At 40.5% G+C, this 16,280-nt stretch overlaps 3 protein-coding genes across 4 annotated transcripts; 1 reads left to right on the top strand and 2 right to left on the bottom strand.

Moving 5' to 3' along the window:
• The first annotated feature begins 405 nt into the window (after nucleotides 1-405).
• Nucleotides 406-5,984, top strand: ldhbb (lactate dehydrogenase Bb). Its single transcript, XM_031755697.2, has 8 exons — nucleotides 406-512; nucleotides 2,280-2,416; nucleotides 2,830-2,947; nucleotides 3,183-3,356; nucleotides 3,465-3,638; nucleotides 3,724-3,841; nucleotides 4,372-4,495; nucleotides 5,350-5,984. The coding sequence occupies exons 2-8, from the start codon at nucleotides 2,288-2,290 to the stop codon at nucleotides 5,515-5,517; spliced, it is 1,005 nt and encodes a 334-aa protein (XP_031611557.1). The 5' UTR covers nucleotides 406-512; nucleotides 2,280-2,287; the 3' UTR covers nucleotides 5,518-5,984.
• A 331-nt stretch (nucleotides 5,985-6,315) lies between these two features.
• On the bottom strand, nucleotides 6,316-9,384 carry LOC120441221 (spexin prohormone 1-like). The gene is made up of 6 exons (XM_039615510.1): nucleotides 8,887-9,384; nucleotides 8,006-8,077; nucleotides 7,882-7,927; nucleotides 7,735-7,794; nucleotides 6,580-6,666; nucleotides 6,316-6,482 (listed from the first exon to the last, which is right to left on the bottom strand). Exons 2-6 carry the CDS (start codon nucleotides 8,066-8,068, stop codon nucleotides 6,424-6,426), a joined length of 315 nt encoding a protein of 104 aa, XP_039471444.1. The 5' UTR covers nucleotides 8,069-8,077; nucleotides 8,887-9,384; the 3' UTR covers nucleotides 6,316-6,423.
• Nucleotides 9,385-11,624: 2,240 nt separating this feature from the next.
• Nucleotides 11,625-15,446, bottom strand: golt1bb (golgi transport 1Bb). 2 transcript variants are annotated; one of them, XM_031755704.2, is made up of 6 exons: nucleotides 15,271-15,446; nucleotides 14,509-14,600; nucleotides 14,011-14,189; nucleotides 13,490-13,571; nucleotides 12,105-12,180; nucleotides 11,625-11,916 (listed from the first exon to the last, which is right to left on the bottom strand). In XM_031755704.2, the coding sequence occupies exons 1-5, from the start codon at nucleotides 15,293-15,295 to the stop codon at nucleotides 12,142-12,144; spliced, it is 417 nt and encodes a 138-aa protein (XP_031611564.1). In that variant the 5' UTR covers nucleotides 15,296-15,446; the 3' UTR covers nucleotides 11,625-11,916; nucleotides 12,105-12,141. The 2 variants fall into 2 exon arrangements, with proteins under 2 accessions (XP_031611564.1, XP_031611563.1); XM_031755703.2 differs by having other exon boundaries at nucleotides 11,625-12,180.
• Between the last annotated feature and the right edge of the window lie 834 nt (nucleotides 15,447-16,280).

The raw sequence follows: 16,280 nt of genomic DNA, 5'->3' as shown, positions 1-16,280 counted from the left end.
TACATAGTGAGGTAAAAGGCAGGTCTTGTCTTTACTAATTCCATCAGAGTGTGTGAGTGTTGTACTGACACTAAAACTCAGGGGGGGTTTTTGTTTGTGAATTATTAACTTTGCTAATTCCAACCCAAAAGACCAGCTAGAAGGACAAACAACACAAGACCAAATCTGCTGGAGTCGCCTGCATGTGGCATTCATTCACCCACTGAATATGTAAAGTAAATGTGACAATGTCTGCAACAATAACAGCTCTAATTGTGGTTTATGTTTTTGGAATAAGTAGTCATGTTTTGTTATTTCGCATGAAGTGTCAGTGAATGATGTACCAGCTGACTGTGGTGGCCGATGGAGTGCCAAAGTGAGTCTTTGCAGGGGACACAGAGGCTTAGCCCATTAAATCCGGCAGACTGCAGGCTGACAGCACAACAGGAAGAAGAGTAGCCACACCGTACCACGCAACAGAGGCGAGTCTCACTGTAGCCCAAGGAGTTATACCTGGACGCTCAACAAAACAGGTGAACTGCGGTTTTTCCGTGTTGTGTAGATAGTATAATTTTATCTTTCTGTTGTTGAAACCTGTGTAGCAGTTGGTGACACCTGAATGCCTTCAGCTTTGTTCTGCTTGCATCAGTCCTCTCTTCATTCTCGCTTTAGGGTGGTCCATTTCAGTGTGTGCAGAACTGTGAGTCACATTTAAGTTTACATGTAAGTAGGGTCTGCTTGTGTTGACAGTGGATTTTGACAGTCAGAGTATTTTTTTTTAAGGGATTTGTTTTCTCAACCACAAATGAAAAGTTGATGCATAAGCAGGGCAATTAGCTAGAAGATAAAATTCTGCATTACATCAATTTTATAGCTGAGTTTGGGGCTTTAGGCTTTCCTGTTGCTTTGTTTTGTCATCATGTATTCATTATATCTCATCCTCGCCCACAGTGGCTGTTTAGGTCAAGTTCAAGGCCGATGTAACTTTTTTCAGATGTCACAGCCGACTACTCCACTTTGTTGGAGTACCAACCATGCTTCTACTGCAGTTGACTGAGAGTTATGAAAACTGCTGTCACCCTCCTTCCCTCCTTCCCTCCCCAATGACCTTGGATGCTAAGCCATCTCATTAACCGCTCACATTTACATGACTGGAGTGCATGGTGCTGTCACCTGGTAATCCAGCTTCAGTCTTGGATAATGAATGGACAGTTTCAGCATTGCACTTTCAATAGGAGCATATTCAGCATTCATGCCTGCTATTAGAGACGCACAGAGATGTTAATGTCTGTCTCTTCGAGCATAAGAGCCCCTGCTTTACATTATTTGCAATTTGCAATGCATGGTTTTAATCTAATTATTTCTAAATGTATCTGATGGTTGTTTAACAACAGCATCATTTCAGATTCATTACAGGCCAGTGTTTTAAACTGTGCTTAGAGAGACATAAAGCAGGTCCCTTCATTCATTTAGAATAAATTATCAAGCCTTTTAAATCGAAATCAGCTGTTCTTTTGAGACCTCCCATTAGAGGTGAGGTGTAGCAGATGGAAGCAGCGTTAAGGGATTACAGTAACTCCTTTAACAGTCTGCAGTCAGTCAATCAAGTTTGGCATCCGATTATACTGCTATGTCCTCCTCGTTTGGGAAGGAGGGAGGCAGGCGAGGAGCGGAGCTCTGTGCAGCTGACAGCTCCTCCATCTGGCCCTGAGTCACATGAGCTCTGTGGGACTGCTGCAGCTGAGCGGATACTTGCCTGGAGCGACTGCATTGGAAAAACTGTGACTCAGGGAGGTGTTGTGGATGCAGGAGGGGGGACGGAGCTCTGTAGGAACACGACTTAGTCATCCATCCAGGTGGCCATGCTGATTACATGGTGGTATTTATACCTTGCAGCTCGGAGCTTCATTGGACAATGCAAGTATTGCTGGTGTTTTTGTGTCTGGCCGTATGTCGTTTCAAGGTGAACTCTCTGCAGAGAGAGAACGCGTGAGACAGAATCTAATACGTTTCTGTCTGAGACCAGATCGCTTTCTTCATACCTGCTAGAAAGGGAAATAATGCACTCTCTAGTTTGCTGTAAATGATCTAAGTGTCTGAGAAGTGGTTTTCTTCTATGCCACTGTGATGTATGTCAGGCTTGCGTTAGAAATCCCTCTGCACTCTGACTTATTTATGAGTTGTGTGCATGCGAGGTTGCACGCAGGACCATTTGCTACTGTCGTGTCTGTGTAAAATGCTTTGCTGTTTCACCTGACCCTAAACACTCATCCCTTTCTTCTTTCATTTACACTTCTCAGCACTGAAAATGGCTTCAGTCCTGCAGAAACTGATCACACCGCTGTTCAGTGGTCCACCTGAGCCTCCGAGGAATAAAGTTACAGTGGTGGGTGTGGGCCAGGTTGGCATGGCCTGTGCTCTCAGCATCCTACTCAGGGTAAGAGTCTCACTGGTTCTGCCTCTCAGATTACCACGCTGCCTGCTGGTGTCACGAGATGGGGTCATACTCAGGCTCTTCCAAGATTGCCACGAGATTACTGAACTCTTGGTGTCTGATCTGACCGTTATCCCTTTACTGCACTTGTTAACGAGGAAACATGTATTTGTAATCAAAAAGGAAGAATTACAGTGGATGCATCCTAAAGCTGTTCAGGTTTTATTTTCATTTACTTAAATTAGATAACCCGTTTCACCGTTAGACTGAATCAAACATCATAAAACAATTATTTAAGCCATTAGGCTTAAAACAGACTAGCTTGAAGCTTTCTAGTACATTCTTTTTTCATCTAGTTCTAATGGCAACAAGCAAGCTGTACTATGGATCAGTCTGACCTTGTCTGATATGTGCAGGAGCTGGCTGATGAGCTGGCGCTGGTGGATGTGGTGGAGGATAAGCTGAAAGGAGAGATGATGGACCTGCAGCATGGCAGCCTCTTCCTCAAAACCCCCAAAATAGTTGCAGATAAAGGCGAGTTCATATGGCAGACAAACACACACACACACACACACACACACACACATACATGCAAACACACAGGAGCTCAATCTCATAAAGCAGCCTTAGTTTTAATTAAAACTCTTTAATAAGTATTTACAGGGTGCAGCTCACTATGGAGCTCTTTAAATTTAATTTCCCACCTTTGCAAAGGTTTGAAGAAGAATGTGAACCCAAAGTGATCTGTTTTTTAAAATTTGTATTTCAGACTATTCGGTTACAGCTAACTCCCGCATCGTCGTGGTGACCGCCGGAGTCCGTCAGCAGGAGGGGGAGAGCAGGCTGAACCTCGTTCAGAGAAACGTCAACATCTTTAAGCACATTGTCCCCCAGATTGTCAGATACAGCCCTGACTGCGTCATCATTGTTGTTTCCAATCCAGGTTCAGCCAACCACACAGCTCTTCTTTATTTACGTCCTCAGACATGAAGTCTTGCAGTATTCACCTTTTAACACTATAAATCTCTCTCTCTCTCTCTTTCTCTGACAGTCGATATACTGACTTATGTGACCTGGAAACTGAGCGGGCTTCCCAAGCACCGTGTCATCGGCAGCGGCACCAACTTGGACTCGGCACGCTTCCGTTTCCTGATGGCCGACAAACTGGGAATCCACCCGAGCAGCTTCAATGGATGGATCCTGGGAGAGCATGGAGACACAAGTGGTGAGGATACTGTAGGCAATAACTGTGTATGGTGTGCACGTGTGTGTGCCTGCATGAAGGTTGATGGTTTCCAGATGTGTTACAGTGCCTGTGTGGAGTGGAACAAACGTGGCTGGAGTCAGCCTGCAGACATTAAACCCTGATATCGGCACTGAGAGCGACGACGAGAACTGGAAAGAGACTCACAAGAAGGTGGTGGACAGGTAGGCTGGAGGTCGCCTAAATCTAGTTTATGGATACAATATTTTAAAGTATGATCTTTTTAAACTCACCTGCTAGTGGTGAGCCGATATCTCTATTCACTGATGGGCAAGTTGATGACAAAGTCACAGTCAATGCTGGACATGTGTGCTGTCAGCAAAGAGCTGCACCTTATTGGTCGGAAACCCTGACATGGGTCAGATTTCAAACTAAGGCCAACATGGAAGCTCATCTGCAAACTTTCTCTTCAATTCTGAAATCTTTCAGGCTAAAAGTCTTTCTTTCATGCTGGATCAACATCAGCTAGTTTAAAATATTCCACAATGAGTGTAGATCTCATCTGTACCGAGTCAACACCACGTCACTCCAAATACAATGGCTGACTGTTTAGACACGACACAGACGTATCACGAGCCTATCGCTGCCTTAGCTGTTACCTGTCGCTCTCTTAATCAATCTCGGTGAATTTTCATGATTTTAGAAGCTTTAGACATATTTTTGTTTGTTTGTTTGTTTGTTTTACGTCTCTTAGTGCCTATGAGGTGATCAAACTGAAAGGCTACACCAACTGGGCCATCGGTCTCAGCGTAGCCGACCTGACAGAGAGTCTCATGAGGAACATGAACAGGATTCATCCCGTCTCCACCATGGTGGAGGTAGCAGACACTCATGTTCACGTACTCGTTAAAGACTTTCCCAATATTCTTTAAAATATATTAACTAGAATTTTGAATCCAGAATTTATGAAGTGTAAGTGTAATTACCAGTTGTGTTAAATAAAGCCAATTTTCTGATAGTAAGGGTGAAACACTAAGCCAAAAAAGAATCATCAGATGTAATCATCTGTTTGGATAATCAATTAATATTCCAAAAAGCAAGTTTCAAGTAAAAACGCAGAACATTTGCAGGTTCAGTGGACACGTTCTCTAGACTTGAAGCCTGGCTACCTCAGTCGCAACAGCAAGGGTGTCGAACTCCAGGCCTCGAGGGCCGGTGTCCTGCAGGTTTTAGATATCACCCTGGGTCAACCTGAATCAGATGATTATTTCATTACTAGCCCTCATTACTAGACATGTTGAGGAGGTAATTTAACCATTTAAATCAGCTGTGTTGGCTCAAGGACACATCTAAAACCTGCAGGACACCGGCCCTTGAGGCCTGGAGTTCCCCACCCCTGCGTTAGAGCATAAGACTGTTGATCTCAGGCTCGTGGGCTCAAGCCCCACGTTGGGTGTTCAGCTTTCGACTCCACCCCCTTTGAGTTTGTGTGAGTACATATGTACTATATTTCATGATGTGTAGATGTACTAGATACTACTGCATACAACCCTCAGGGTATGTATGTTCTATCTATACACACAGAAATGTCATATTTTAATATTTTTAAAAAAATAGATCAAGAATTCTTAAATTGCTTTCCCTACAGTGCCCCTCTTTAGACCTCTTTAGCTAGTCTTTGTTATGACGCTAAGCCCATCCACATAAAGACAGTGTGCTTTGTCATCAACAGGGCATGTACGGGATCAGTGATGAGGTCTATCTGAGTCTGCCATGCGTGCTGAACAACGGGGGCGTGGCTAGCGTGATCAACATGACCCTGACAGATGAAGAGGTGGCCCAGCTGCAGGCCAGCGCTAACACGCTCTGGGACATCCAGAAGGACTTGCAGGACGTGTAACCTGCCGGCAGGGGGAGCCAATAGCTACACCTTCCTGACTACTCATGACCTTCAGCATCACTCCACGGTCACACCAGAAAGCTTTGCCCCTCTGCACCTTCAGCCTACTGCACTATGTAGATTCCCAGATATTTGGAGGGGTTTCATCCAGCCAGATTTAGCCGTAGGGGTCAGTTTGTGCACTTCTGCTCGCTGGAGACCAAAAAGTGACCCCAATGATGAGTGAGATGCTCTGACTCATTTGTCCTTAGCTGTGTTGCACTGTGGGACCATGTGTCATGTTGCTCGCCTAATAAAAGAAGCGGGGGCTTAAAGGAATAAGTGCAGTGTTTCGGTTCTTCAGTGTTGGCTATTTATGTAGCGTGTTGTAGAAATCTGTGAACATGGGCTTTCTCTTTTGCTGAAAGTGAAGAGCAGAGTGTTACATGTGGCCTATGATTTAACAACATGGTTCAATAAAATAAATCCTAAAACCCTGCTGGAAGCTCATGGTGATTTTACTGGAATGTGTTAGTCGATGAACTCTGTCTGATCCCGATCGTCTACCTCCGACACGGCTCTCTCGGTGACCGCTGTGAAGACGGCGTGATGATGAGTGACTGATAGTTTGTCATCCTGATGTTAATCACTTCATGGTGTGAATGAGTGACTGGCATAATTGTTTTAATAAGTTGACAAGGATGAGTGTAAAAGGAAATCCATCCATGTGTCACACCAACAAACTGCACACGATGACAGTCAAATGAAGAGATAAACTCACACATAAATCAGACTCTAACATCTTGCTGGTGGGACAGTTTTATTTATATCAAATTTGTGACACGCAGACAAAAATCAACAATAACAATAAAATATAACAAGCAACATAAGAAACAGAAAAACATAGAAGTGGGCTCTGATGAATGTTCACAAGTGGGTTATATTCACCTCCTGATAGTCCAGGTAATTATCTGGATTGCCTGCATCTGAGGATTAAAAAAAAAGAGCCATAAATAATCTTAAAGCTGTTCAGGAGGGGCTGGTAAGGCAGGGTGTTGGTGGTGATGAATTCCAAGGTTTTACCTTCTTCTACAGCTCGCTGTAGGAGTTCCAGTAAAATGGATAAAAGCAAAGATGATCCTCGGCCATCTCTGTTCTGCTTGTGAGTCCCTGCAGAGAATCAGAGCAGAAATGGGAGTATTTGGAAAAGAAACAAAAAACTGTGCAACCAGCACATGTCCAAGGGGGAAAGAAAATACAAATATAGCTGTGTGAAGAGGAGATTTCCTCTTTTTTTTCTTCCCTATGAAACCCTTGGAAATAAACACCCAGGATCAGGCTGATGAAATCACATATGTGCCACTTTACCCTCTTAACGCCTCGTGTATCATATTTGACACATACAGTTTGTGAATTTTTGAGACTTCTACATTATCAGTAGGGATTGTTCCCCCACGGAAAATCTAAATAAATTCCACAATACATTTTTAAACAACAGATTGAAAAGCCAAATGTAGCAAATATAATACAAATTAAAAGTAAAATACGCTAATTAATATTGATTTATTTTTTATATTTGTCAGGATAAACACTCTGTGTTCGAAGAAATTGAATTTTCTGGTAATTATTTCATTGTTCAGGCTTTAAAGGGTTAAAATAAGGAACACAAAATTAATAAGTAAATGTAACAAAATGTAATGATTATTATGATTTATTACTCTGGTAATAAACCATCACTTCAGACATGATAGTAAAATAATTTATGCGTGGGGTTTTTACTCTGATGGAAATAAGATGCCTGCAAACTAAAAAATGTAACAAACTCTTAAAACTGCCTACCTTTAAAAAAAGAAGCGCTCATTAATGACTGATTTCTGAAACATTAGTAAACTTTTAAGAAAATGTAACCAGTTCAAAATCACAATATCAGCCTTATTTCTATAGCACATTTAAAACCAACAAGCTCGACCATAGTGCTTTACAACTTAGTGTAAAACAAACAAGATCAAACATATCAATCAAATCAATTAAAAAAACTAAGAAATACAATAAATGTGAGTAAAAACAAACTAAAACAAAAAGTCACCACAATATTAAGGACAAACTTATTCCAAAGGATGATTTATTACAAATTAATATAGGCTTCTAAGAGCCAAATGCAATACTAGTCAGCTTACATAGTTATATTTACTTGTTTATGTGATTACACTACTTGAGCTCCATCATGTATTCACACACCTGAGTGAAAAGTGTTTTCTTCCTCTCTTCTGGCACGTTCCAAAAATGAGCGGCGTCCCTCTGCAAAAGATCAGCACACGATATCGTTTTGATCTGATAGACATCTGAAATCTGGGTGACTGTTTGCTGCGGTCAGTGCGTTCTTACGTGCTCCTTTCAGGTATAGGATGGCCTGAGAAGTCCAGTTTCTCCTCTGAAAATGGAAAAGAAAATTCTGTTCCAGCTCAGGCTGATCAGGTTTAAACGTGACAAAAGAAAAATCCTGACTAACCTGTGGAGCAGTCCAACACTGAGAAACCAGCGACAGCAAAAGCAACGTGACTAGTAGAGACATTGTTGAACTCTGCAACAGAACAAGAGGGGGAAAAATAAACTGCGTCTTTTTCTGAGAAGTTTAATTACAGTCATCCAGCACAGGTCTATTTCTCTGTGTTTAGATGTAAACTCACTGTAAACAAATTTTAAAGCACCTCATCAGCACCTAGATGCCAGTAATTTATGGTAAAAAGTTTGCAGTAACTTTACAGTAAATTTACTGTAAATGAAATTACAGCCACTAATGTCAAGTAAATTGACAGTTGGACACCAGTAAGTTGCGGTTTGTGTACATTTTACAGTTAAATTTTTTTAACTGTATTTATATTAACAGTATTTGTAGCATATTTTCATTAATAGTGTTTTATTTTACAATAATTTGTAGCATTCTTACTTTATGTTACATGTTATTAATGTAACACACTATAATAAATCTCTGTAAGCAGGTTTAAGCAATTGCCCGTGTATTTTTAGCAAGTAAACTTCTCCTTTACACATAATTGTGAGCTGTTGTATTATACTAATACCTCACTATACTATACTAATACTGAATGACAATAGTTACATGTTTTCTGTCTGTGCTTTATTAGCTTCATGATTTATTGCGCTGCATTGTGTTATAAACGGATTTAATTTTGCTCATAAATAGTAAAAGGTAGACTTAGAAAGTAAAAGTTTAATTTACCTCATTTTTTCACATTTAAGAAAATTAAAATGTATGTAAATATATATATATATATATATATATATATATACATATATATATATCTATATAGATATAGATATAGATATAGATATATATATATATATAGATATCTAAGAAGAAGAATATCTTACCTCTTACTTTAAGCGTTGTGCTCTCCTGCAGGTTGCAGCTGGTTTAAATGTTTGATTAATGTTTCCCTGTCAGTGCAGTCACATCGTTTGTAAGAAAAAACCAACTGATGACGCTGACAGGTGTCTTAATCACCTCACACCTACTTCTTCAGCTGACGGTGCTGTTAAAGATGTCGCTGCACATTAATCGCAGACGCATGAGAGACACTCAAACTTTTAAGTCTCGCGAGCAGCAGAGTATCTTCACAGGGTCACTGCAGGACGACGACGCCGGTGAGATTTTATGAATGAAGTTGATGATGATGATGAGCAGTGATGAGGTGGCAGGTGCAGACGCCTACGGGAGGCCTGAGGCTGAGAATAACACAATTCTAGACCTTCAAGGAACCTGTGTAATCTGTAAATCTATTTTATTGCCTACAACCGATTTGTCCATATCCATGACTTCAATAGGTCTTCTCCCAAATTGTGGTTATCATTGTGTGGAGCACTACTTGTTCATAGGGGGCGGAGTCATGTGATCGTTGGAGTGTCTTGCTAATATTGCAGGGTCTTTGTCTCTGAAATATAAAGCCTTGGGTTGACTGTTGTTTTGAACTGCAGCTTTGTAATAAAACTAAAGTGAATGGTGGTCTTTGCTAAAATAAGACCAGCACTGTATTAATGTGAACTATGGATGAACTTAAGTCTTGCTGTGGCTTAAGTGCATTGGTCCTTCAGCCAGATGAGCTAAAAATATATGCATACTAATACGTTTTAACCTCTCAAACATTTTTTAAGAGACATTTAGGCCTTTACTATCACAACATTCACTGGCAATTAATGTATTTATTTCAAAGGCAAATATAAGTGTAGTTAAATTAAATGCGTTTGTTCTAATAAGGGCTTTAGCAAAAATATTTAAGTAAACCCTCATTAGATTTTCTTCCACTTTTATTATGAATGCAGTGCATTTGCTTGAAGATGATGGATTTGAGAATGTGGGTTTGACATGAGGGGCAGGAGCCTGGATCAGCTGAAAGCATGAAGGAAATCGAACATGAGGACCTTGAATTTGTTATTTTTGTTTCAACTGTTTTAGAAATTTCACACATACATAAATCTCTGTGTTTATGACCTGTACACACTGTGTATAAACAGTGAGATTAGTTTTGAATTATAAATCTCTGATATGTGAATGCTTAAAGGGAACGTATTATCATTTCACAGTGGTTGATGTTGTCATATTAAACTTGATTAACATTTGCTCATATAAAGCTGGCTTAAGACTGTCACATCAGAGTAAACACCGGTTTGATGACCAACCTTTCCATCAGAAGTTGACCGTACAGCATCCTCAGCCTCTGAGTGACCACTTTGAATCACAAAGTGACCGCACAGGTCGCCTGTTGGGAGGCGACCTGTCTGCAGACAATCGCGGGCCACTCGGACTAACTGCAATCACTCTCAGGCAGATTGGTGAATATTTACAATGCCGACCAATTAAAACCAACACACTGCAAGAAAACAAGTCAGTCTGTGCCAATTAGCGCAACTCATCTGCAGCACGCCTCTTTGTAACAGGACTCAACTGGTTTCCAGCTGCTTATATAGTTAAATCCCTGTCCTGTAGCAACGCCGTCACTTTTTTGGGATGAATTTGTTTCAAATCAATGAGTTTTCAGCTGGACTCTGAATCAAAATAGTTTAAATTAACTTCTGTTTATATACATGGCAACAAATTTGGAAATTTATGCTAGTAAATCTTATATATATATATCTATTATGGAGTATAACCACCGTATTATCACAAACAGATTGCATGTGGATGCCAACTTGAGCACACTCAATCGTACACTGATAGCAGACTGAATGTTGTATTGCCACCTTTGAATCCAGCAACTGACTACAAGTGGTTGCAGACCTGGTCCCTGCCTCTGAAGCAACCAAGACAATGAGATTGGTTTACTGCACACGATCATACAGTCTCCAGCCGCCTTCTTCCTTTGTGACCGAAGCATTAAAGCAGGGGTGCCAAACTCCAGTCCTCAAGGGCCGGTGTCCTGAAACTTTTAAATATGTCTTGATGCATTCTCAATCAGATTGGGGAAACCTGCAGTCAGCTGAGACCGAAGAAGTCACTTGGATGATTGACGGAACGTTTCTCCCGTTGAAAATGCTACGACCAGATGAACAGAATCAACCTTTGGAGTTTTATATTTGTCCCTGCTGCAACAACCTGAATAAAATTAGTAGGTCATCAGCAAGACTTGACTCCATGCTCAGGTGGCAACACCTAACCGTACTCAAGTTTAAATAAATGTAAGTAAATATAAGTTTTTTTGAAAAAAGAAAAAAAAAAGTACTTTTATTGTACCATGTTCATTTACTCATGAGCTGCTGTAACATGAATCAAATGGATGAATTGCCACCTCAGCATGCAGTCAAGTTCTATAAAGTCTAATGACCTACTGATTTTATTCAGGTGTGCTGCAGCAGGGACACATGGAAAAGTTTCAGGACACCGGCCCTCGAGGACTGAAGTTCGACACCTGTGCATTAAAGGGTAAAACAGCTTGTTTCAGAGGACATGTGCATTAGAGGAGCTTCACCAAGGCCCAGTATGGGTGAACCATGTAAAGTTCTTCTAGTAGAGTCCATGAATAGAAGATGGAGCTGGGCTTCTTTTAGCAAATCATACTGTTATTACCCAAAACGCAGGTAAGATCTGGGACATCTAAATTACTTATACTACAAACAAAATTTATAAAACGCACACTTTATTTCAAGCGCTTAGAAAAGTTACAGTTAAACATTTCCATCCAGGACAATATAAACTGTTTTTACATTTCTGCCACATTTAGCTCAACCGCACATTTTAAGTATAAAATTCCACCAACTCTTCATGGAGGGAAAAAAAAAAAAAAAGGCCCTCAGTGTCTGTTCAGGCACACAGATGCTGTCACTGTCCTCCAAGTTAATCCAGTGGTCCCAGATTATCAGTCCATAAATATCAGAGTGGAATGACATAAAAGAGAAACTGCTTTCAGCCTTAAAAAAAAAAAAAAAAAAAAGAATCTCTTGGTAATGTTATCCAGTAGCAGTCAGATAGAAACAGTTTCCCTCTGATAGAATTAAATGTACAGTCAGTCAGACATCCACAGATGCGTGGGTCTTTTGTGCAGAGTAATGTTTGGATTCACAGCTCTGGAATGGCAATGGTCAAAATATACAGTCACCATGAGACGGTAAGAAACGCTGAAACTGTCCTCTTCGTTATACCATCGTGTTGCTCTCACCAATTTTGTCCACCAGCTGCATTAAAACAAGAAAAAGGGCAGAATTATTTATGAGTTGTTATGCGAAGGAAGATTTAAAATAACAGGAATAAAGCAGAACATGCAAGGATGATGATGTTGATAATGCAGTGAGGTTTTTATATTGGTAAACAGCTGTAAAATATTAGCGACCACGGAAGAATTAACTGATCCTGGATGCTGACGGTTTCCAAGAAGCTACAAAAGGCTTCACAGACAAGAGACTGAGTGGGGAATCCCATGAGATCGTGCTCAGGACAACAGGGACCCTGTTATTAGACTAGATGAGAGAGAGACCAGCCGCGATCTCATCTAAAAAACTCTTCCTCAGCTTTTGGAGCCATTTCACTCTAAAAAAATCTTTAAAGCCCACATAGATCAACAAAGTAATATCAGCTTCTTTAAAAACGTTCAGCTGCTTTTTGCCATAAATGCCATTTGTATCATCTGAAAGTACTGGAAAAAGTTCATGTTTAGCTTAGAGAACTAATCTCCAAATATTTTGATAATCAATTCTTTGCACTTAACATTATTCAAATATGAATAAAGAAAACAAATCCCTGGTTTCAGCTTCTCAAATGCAAGACTTTAAATGGTGTATTTTAGTCATATATGATGGCAAACTGAATTTTATTTAGCACAAATGAAACAAAATAGTTTCGTATTCGTATAATTATACTTGCATGACATTTTGGCCAACAGGCTGCAAATACCGGATTTTTCCATGTCTGCCAAAGACTGTATTTAAAAGATGGAGGAGGCCACTGTGACATCACCCTTTGATTAGCAAAATTCTGCTTCCAGGCCTTGAGCTTAAATAGATGCAAGGTGCGGATCAGACCATGAATCTGAGTGACTCGGCCACAATATAGGTGGCGTACCCTGCTATTTCAACTCCAGCTGGAATCTTATGTACACAGTGGACATCATGTTGTATTTAATGAAACCTGAAAGTAGCAACTGAGACCGTAACCTAAGCAAGAGAGCCAGAAGCCATTTTCTCATGCACTTCTATAGAATCTGACTTCTTACTGCAACCAGAGAGGCTTGCATAAAAGAAAACTACAACAGCACTCAGAGAGCACCTTCTCCACCATGACCAACTTTTATTATTACTGCATCAAAGATTAGTGGATCCTTCCTCTGAACATGCTCCACCTCTCCACCAAGTTTCATCAAATTCAGACAGATAGTGTTTATTTACTGTTAGTCTTGCAGACAAATGTCATTGAAAGCCTTATAACGCTAAACAATATTTGTGATTAGTGACCCTTATCAAGGTTAAAGTGCCCGAGAGTGACACTTACCGAACTGATCCCCGGTAAGCTGAGCAAAGACCCGAGCACGGGCACTCGTCTGATGAATCCGACTGCCACTGGGAAGAATCCCCTGTTAACGAGTGCAAGAATAAAGTGAGACTTGGAAATTGATACAAATGAGTGTTGAAAATTTTCAGATTTCCATTCAGAGTGACCAGAATGGTTAGAAAGATTAGGAATGGGTACATCAGCCCTGGTCGAGCAGTTTGGAGACCGAGATAGAGAGGCAGGGCTCAGATGTTTTGGACATGTGCAGAGGAGAGATAGTGGATATACTGGACAAAAGATGTTGAATATGGAGCTGCCAGGCAGGAGGAAAGAAGGAAGACGGCAGAGGAGGTTCATTGATATAGTGAAGGAGGACATGCAGAGGGATTGGGGTGACAGACAAAGGATGTCAGGTATAGGGTGAGATTCAGGTAAATGATCCACCGTGGCAACCCCTAATAGGGAGCAGCCAAAAGAGGAAGAAGAGGAAAAGGAGGTGAGCCCTTTCTGACTGAGCAGACCTGAATAAGAGGAAGAAACCGTAGATCTCCAGAACGACCCCAACAATCGGCCAGCCAAGCAGAACCACCAGCACTCCTCCCAAGAAGAAGCTGGTGGCTTTTAGTTTGTGCCTCTGGAAGAAAAACCTGAAGGTACGCTCGAGGCCGATGACGAACGACAGTCCGGAGACAAACAGAATCTGCACAGGAAACAACATGTCATGAGCCCAACATCTTTTAGGTTATATAGGGTTGACTTTCACACTGTTATAATTACTAGGTAGGCACTGATTATATAGTTCTGTGCTCACAGCAAGTTTTAAACTAATAATTTACCTGATATAAACATTCATTTTTTAACATCTGTTTCCTTTTTACTGCCCTCTTCTAGAGCAGCAAGGAATAGATCAACTTCCACTCACATCAGCAAATGTGATCGTATGGACCAACAGCCAAACGGCAATCAACAATAAAGGTATTACTCTGATATATCAATGAACCCAAAAGCCATCAACTCACATTTCCAATGGCAAGGAGAGCTTTATCAAAAAACAGCATCATCCCAAAGAAGAGGAAAAACACACCAAACCCCGTCAGTCCCATCCCAATCTCTGCAGAGAGCAAGAAAAAGAAAGAAGTCATTAATAAGTCGCATGATCTACTTTGGTTTACATGGATTTGAACTTTATTAAAGAAATGCAGAATGACTATTCATTAAGGGGGGGTATTCATATTCATTTCCAGCTTCACATTTTATTACAGGGCAGCTTTGCATGATCCAGTCCAAAATAAGCCTTGTTTATCTTACAGTGGGACTCTGAATTAGCCAGCTGTCTGATTTTTTTTTTTATTCTATCCCTCTCATTTTAAGCAAGCTTTCTTATTATTGGCTGCCCTTTGCAAACAGAAGGTTTGAACAGCAGGTAGGTGGGACTTCTGTGCTGACATCACACAGCCAAGTATAAAACCAAAACAAAAAAAAAACAAGCAAACAAACAAAAAAACAACAACAAGAAGTTAAATGACTCTTGCACATACGCTAACCTCGTTGGTTTACACTTTGGCCGTGCTCAATATACGTTTTGTTTTGTTTTTTTAACAAGAAACAAGTGAAAAAGAAAAAAAAAATAGTTCCCCTTTACAGCTACTTCACGTGGTGACGTAGCGTTGCTCTCAGCCAATCGTGTTTGAGCTGCTGGCCTCGTACATTCAGCTAAACCCGGTTTCGCACAGAAACACCAGAAAGACAAAGAACAGCAGAGAAACAGAAGCGGCTCTTACTTTGTGAATCCGTGAGCGAAATCATTTTGGTATCCGCTGAAGACCCTGTCCAATCACTCAGAGGTTGCAACGACTCAAACTGGCAGCTTTACGAAAGCAGCGTAGCCAAAGTGTTGATGCTACAAGCGGCAGTAGCAGTGGTGGAGGCAAAGGTAGCGGTTCATTACGCAACCACGTCAGCCGGAGCCACGTATACACGCACTCCAGCAAAGATCGTCTATGCTGACACTCACTGATCCAACACACACTGCCAATTCAGCTGTCTGTGTATGCGCGTTTAGAAAAAAAGACTACTTATTATCCTTTGGTCTTATTAATTTGATTTATTTGGCTGTTTGTAATTATTCAACTGTAAGACAGTTGTAGTCCAAAAATATATAAGGTGTCATATAAGATAATTATTAGATGTTTCAAATTGTAAATGTTATTGATATGGGATCGATGATAGCACGATATAATCAGTACTTTATTTTTATCCCTTAAGTTTAGTATGTAGACCATTAATTGTGTTAATTTTTTTAATTAAAAAAATTGAAAAAAGAAAAATGTCTGAACCTTTTTTGGCTTGACTGTCACATCTATTTTATCTATAGCCTATAACACATTTAAAAGCAAAGTCCGTCAGAGACAGGCATATTTACATTCCAGCTCTCCAAAAAAGTCATTGTCAAAATCCATGAAACGCTGATTGTGTCAACTTTTTATTATGCAAAGTAAAACCACAGTGATTTAAATCTTTTCAAAATTTGCAAATGGATGATGACTCATGTCATAAATCCCAGCACCCTGCTCTTCCCTATATAAACTCCCTTCATAGATTAAACGTAATAGTATCAGTAATAATCTGCCTGTATTTACTTGGTATCAAATCGATACCAAAATTTGTACCATCATAGTTCATAGTGAGCAACTCCCCTGCTCCAACAGCCTTGCGTGGCTTCATGTACCTATAAAATGAGGCAGAGTGGTATATCTTATTATTTTTCAGTCTGTAATGAGCTGCGCATGCG

This window comes from Oreochromis aureus, linkage group 7 (assembly GCF_013358895.1).
Source record: "Oreochromis aureus strain Israel breed Guangdong linkage group 7, ZZ_aureus, whole genome shotgun sequence".
NCBI lineage: Eukaryota > Metazoa > Chordata > Actinopteri > Cichliformes > Cichlidae > Oreochromis > Oreochromis aureus.
This window is presented reverse-complemented; position numbering and strand designations above follow the sequence as displayed.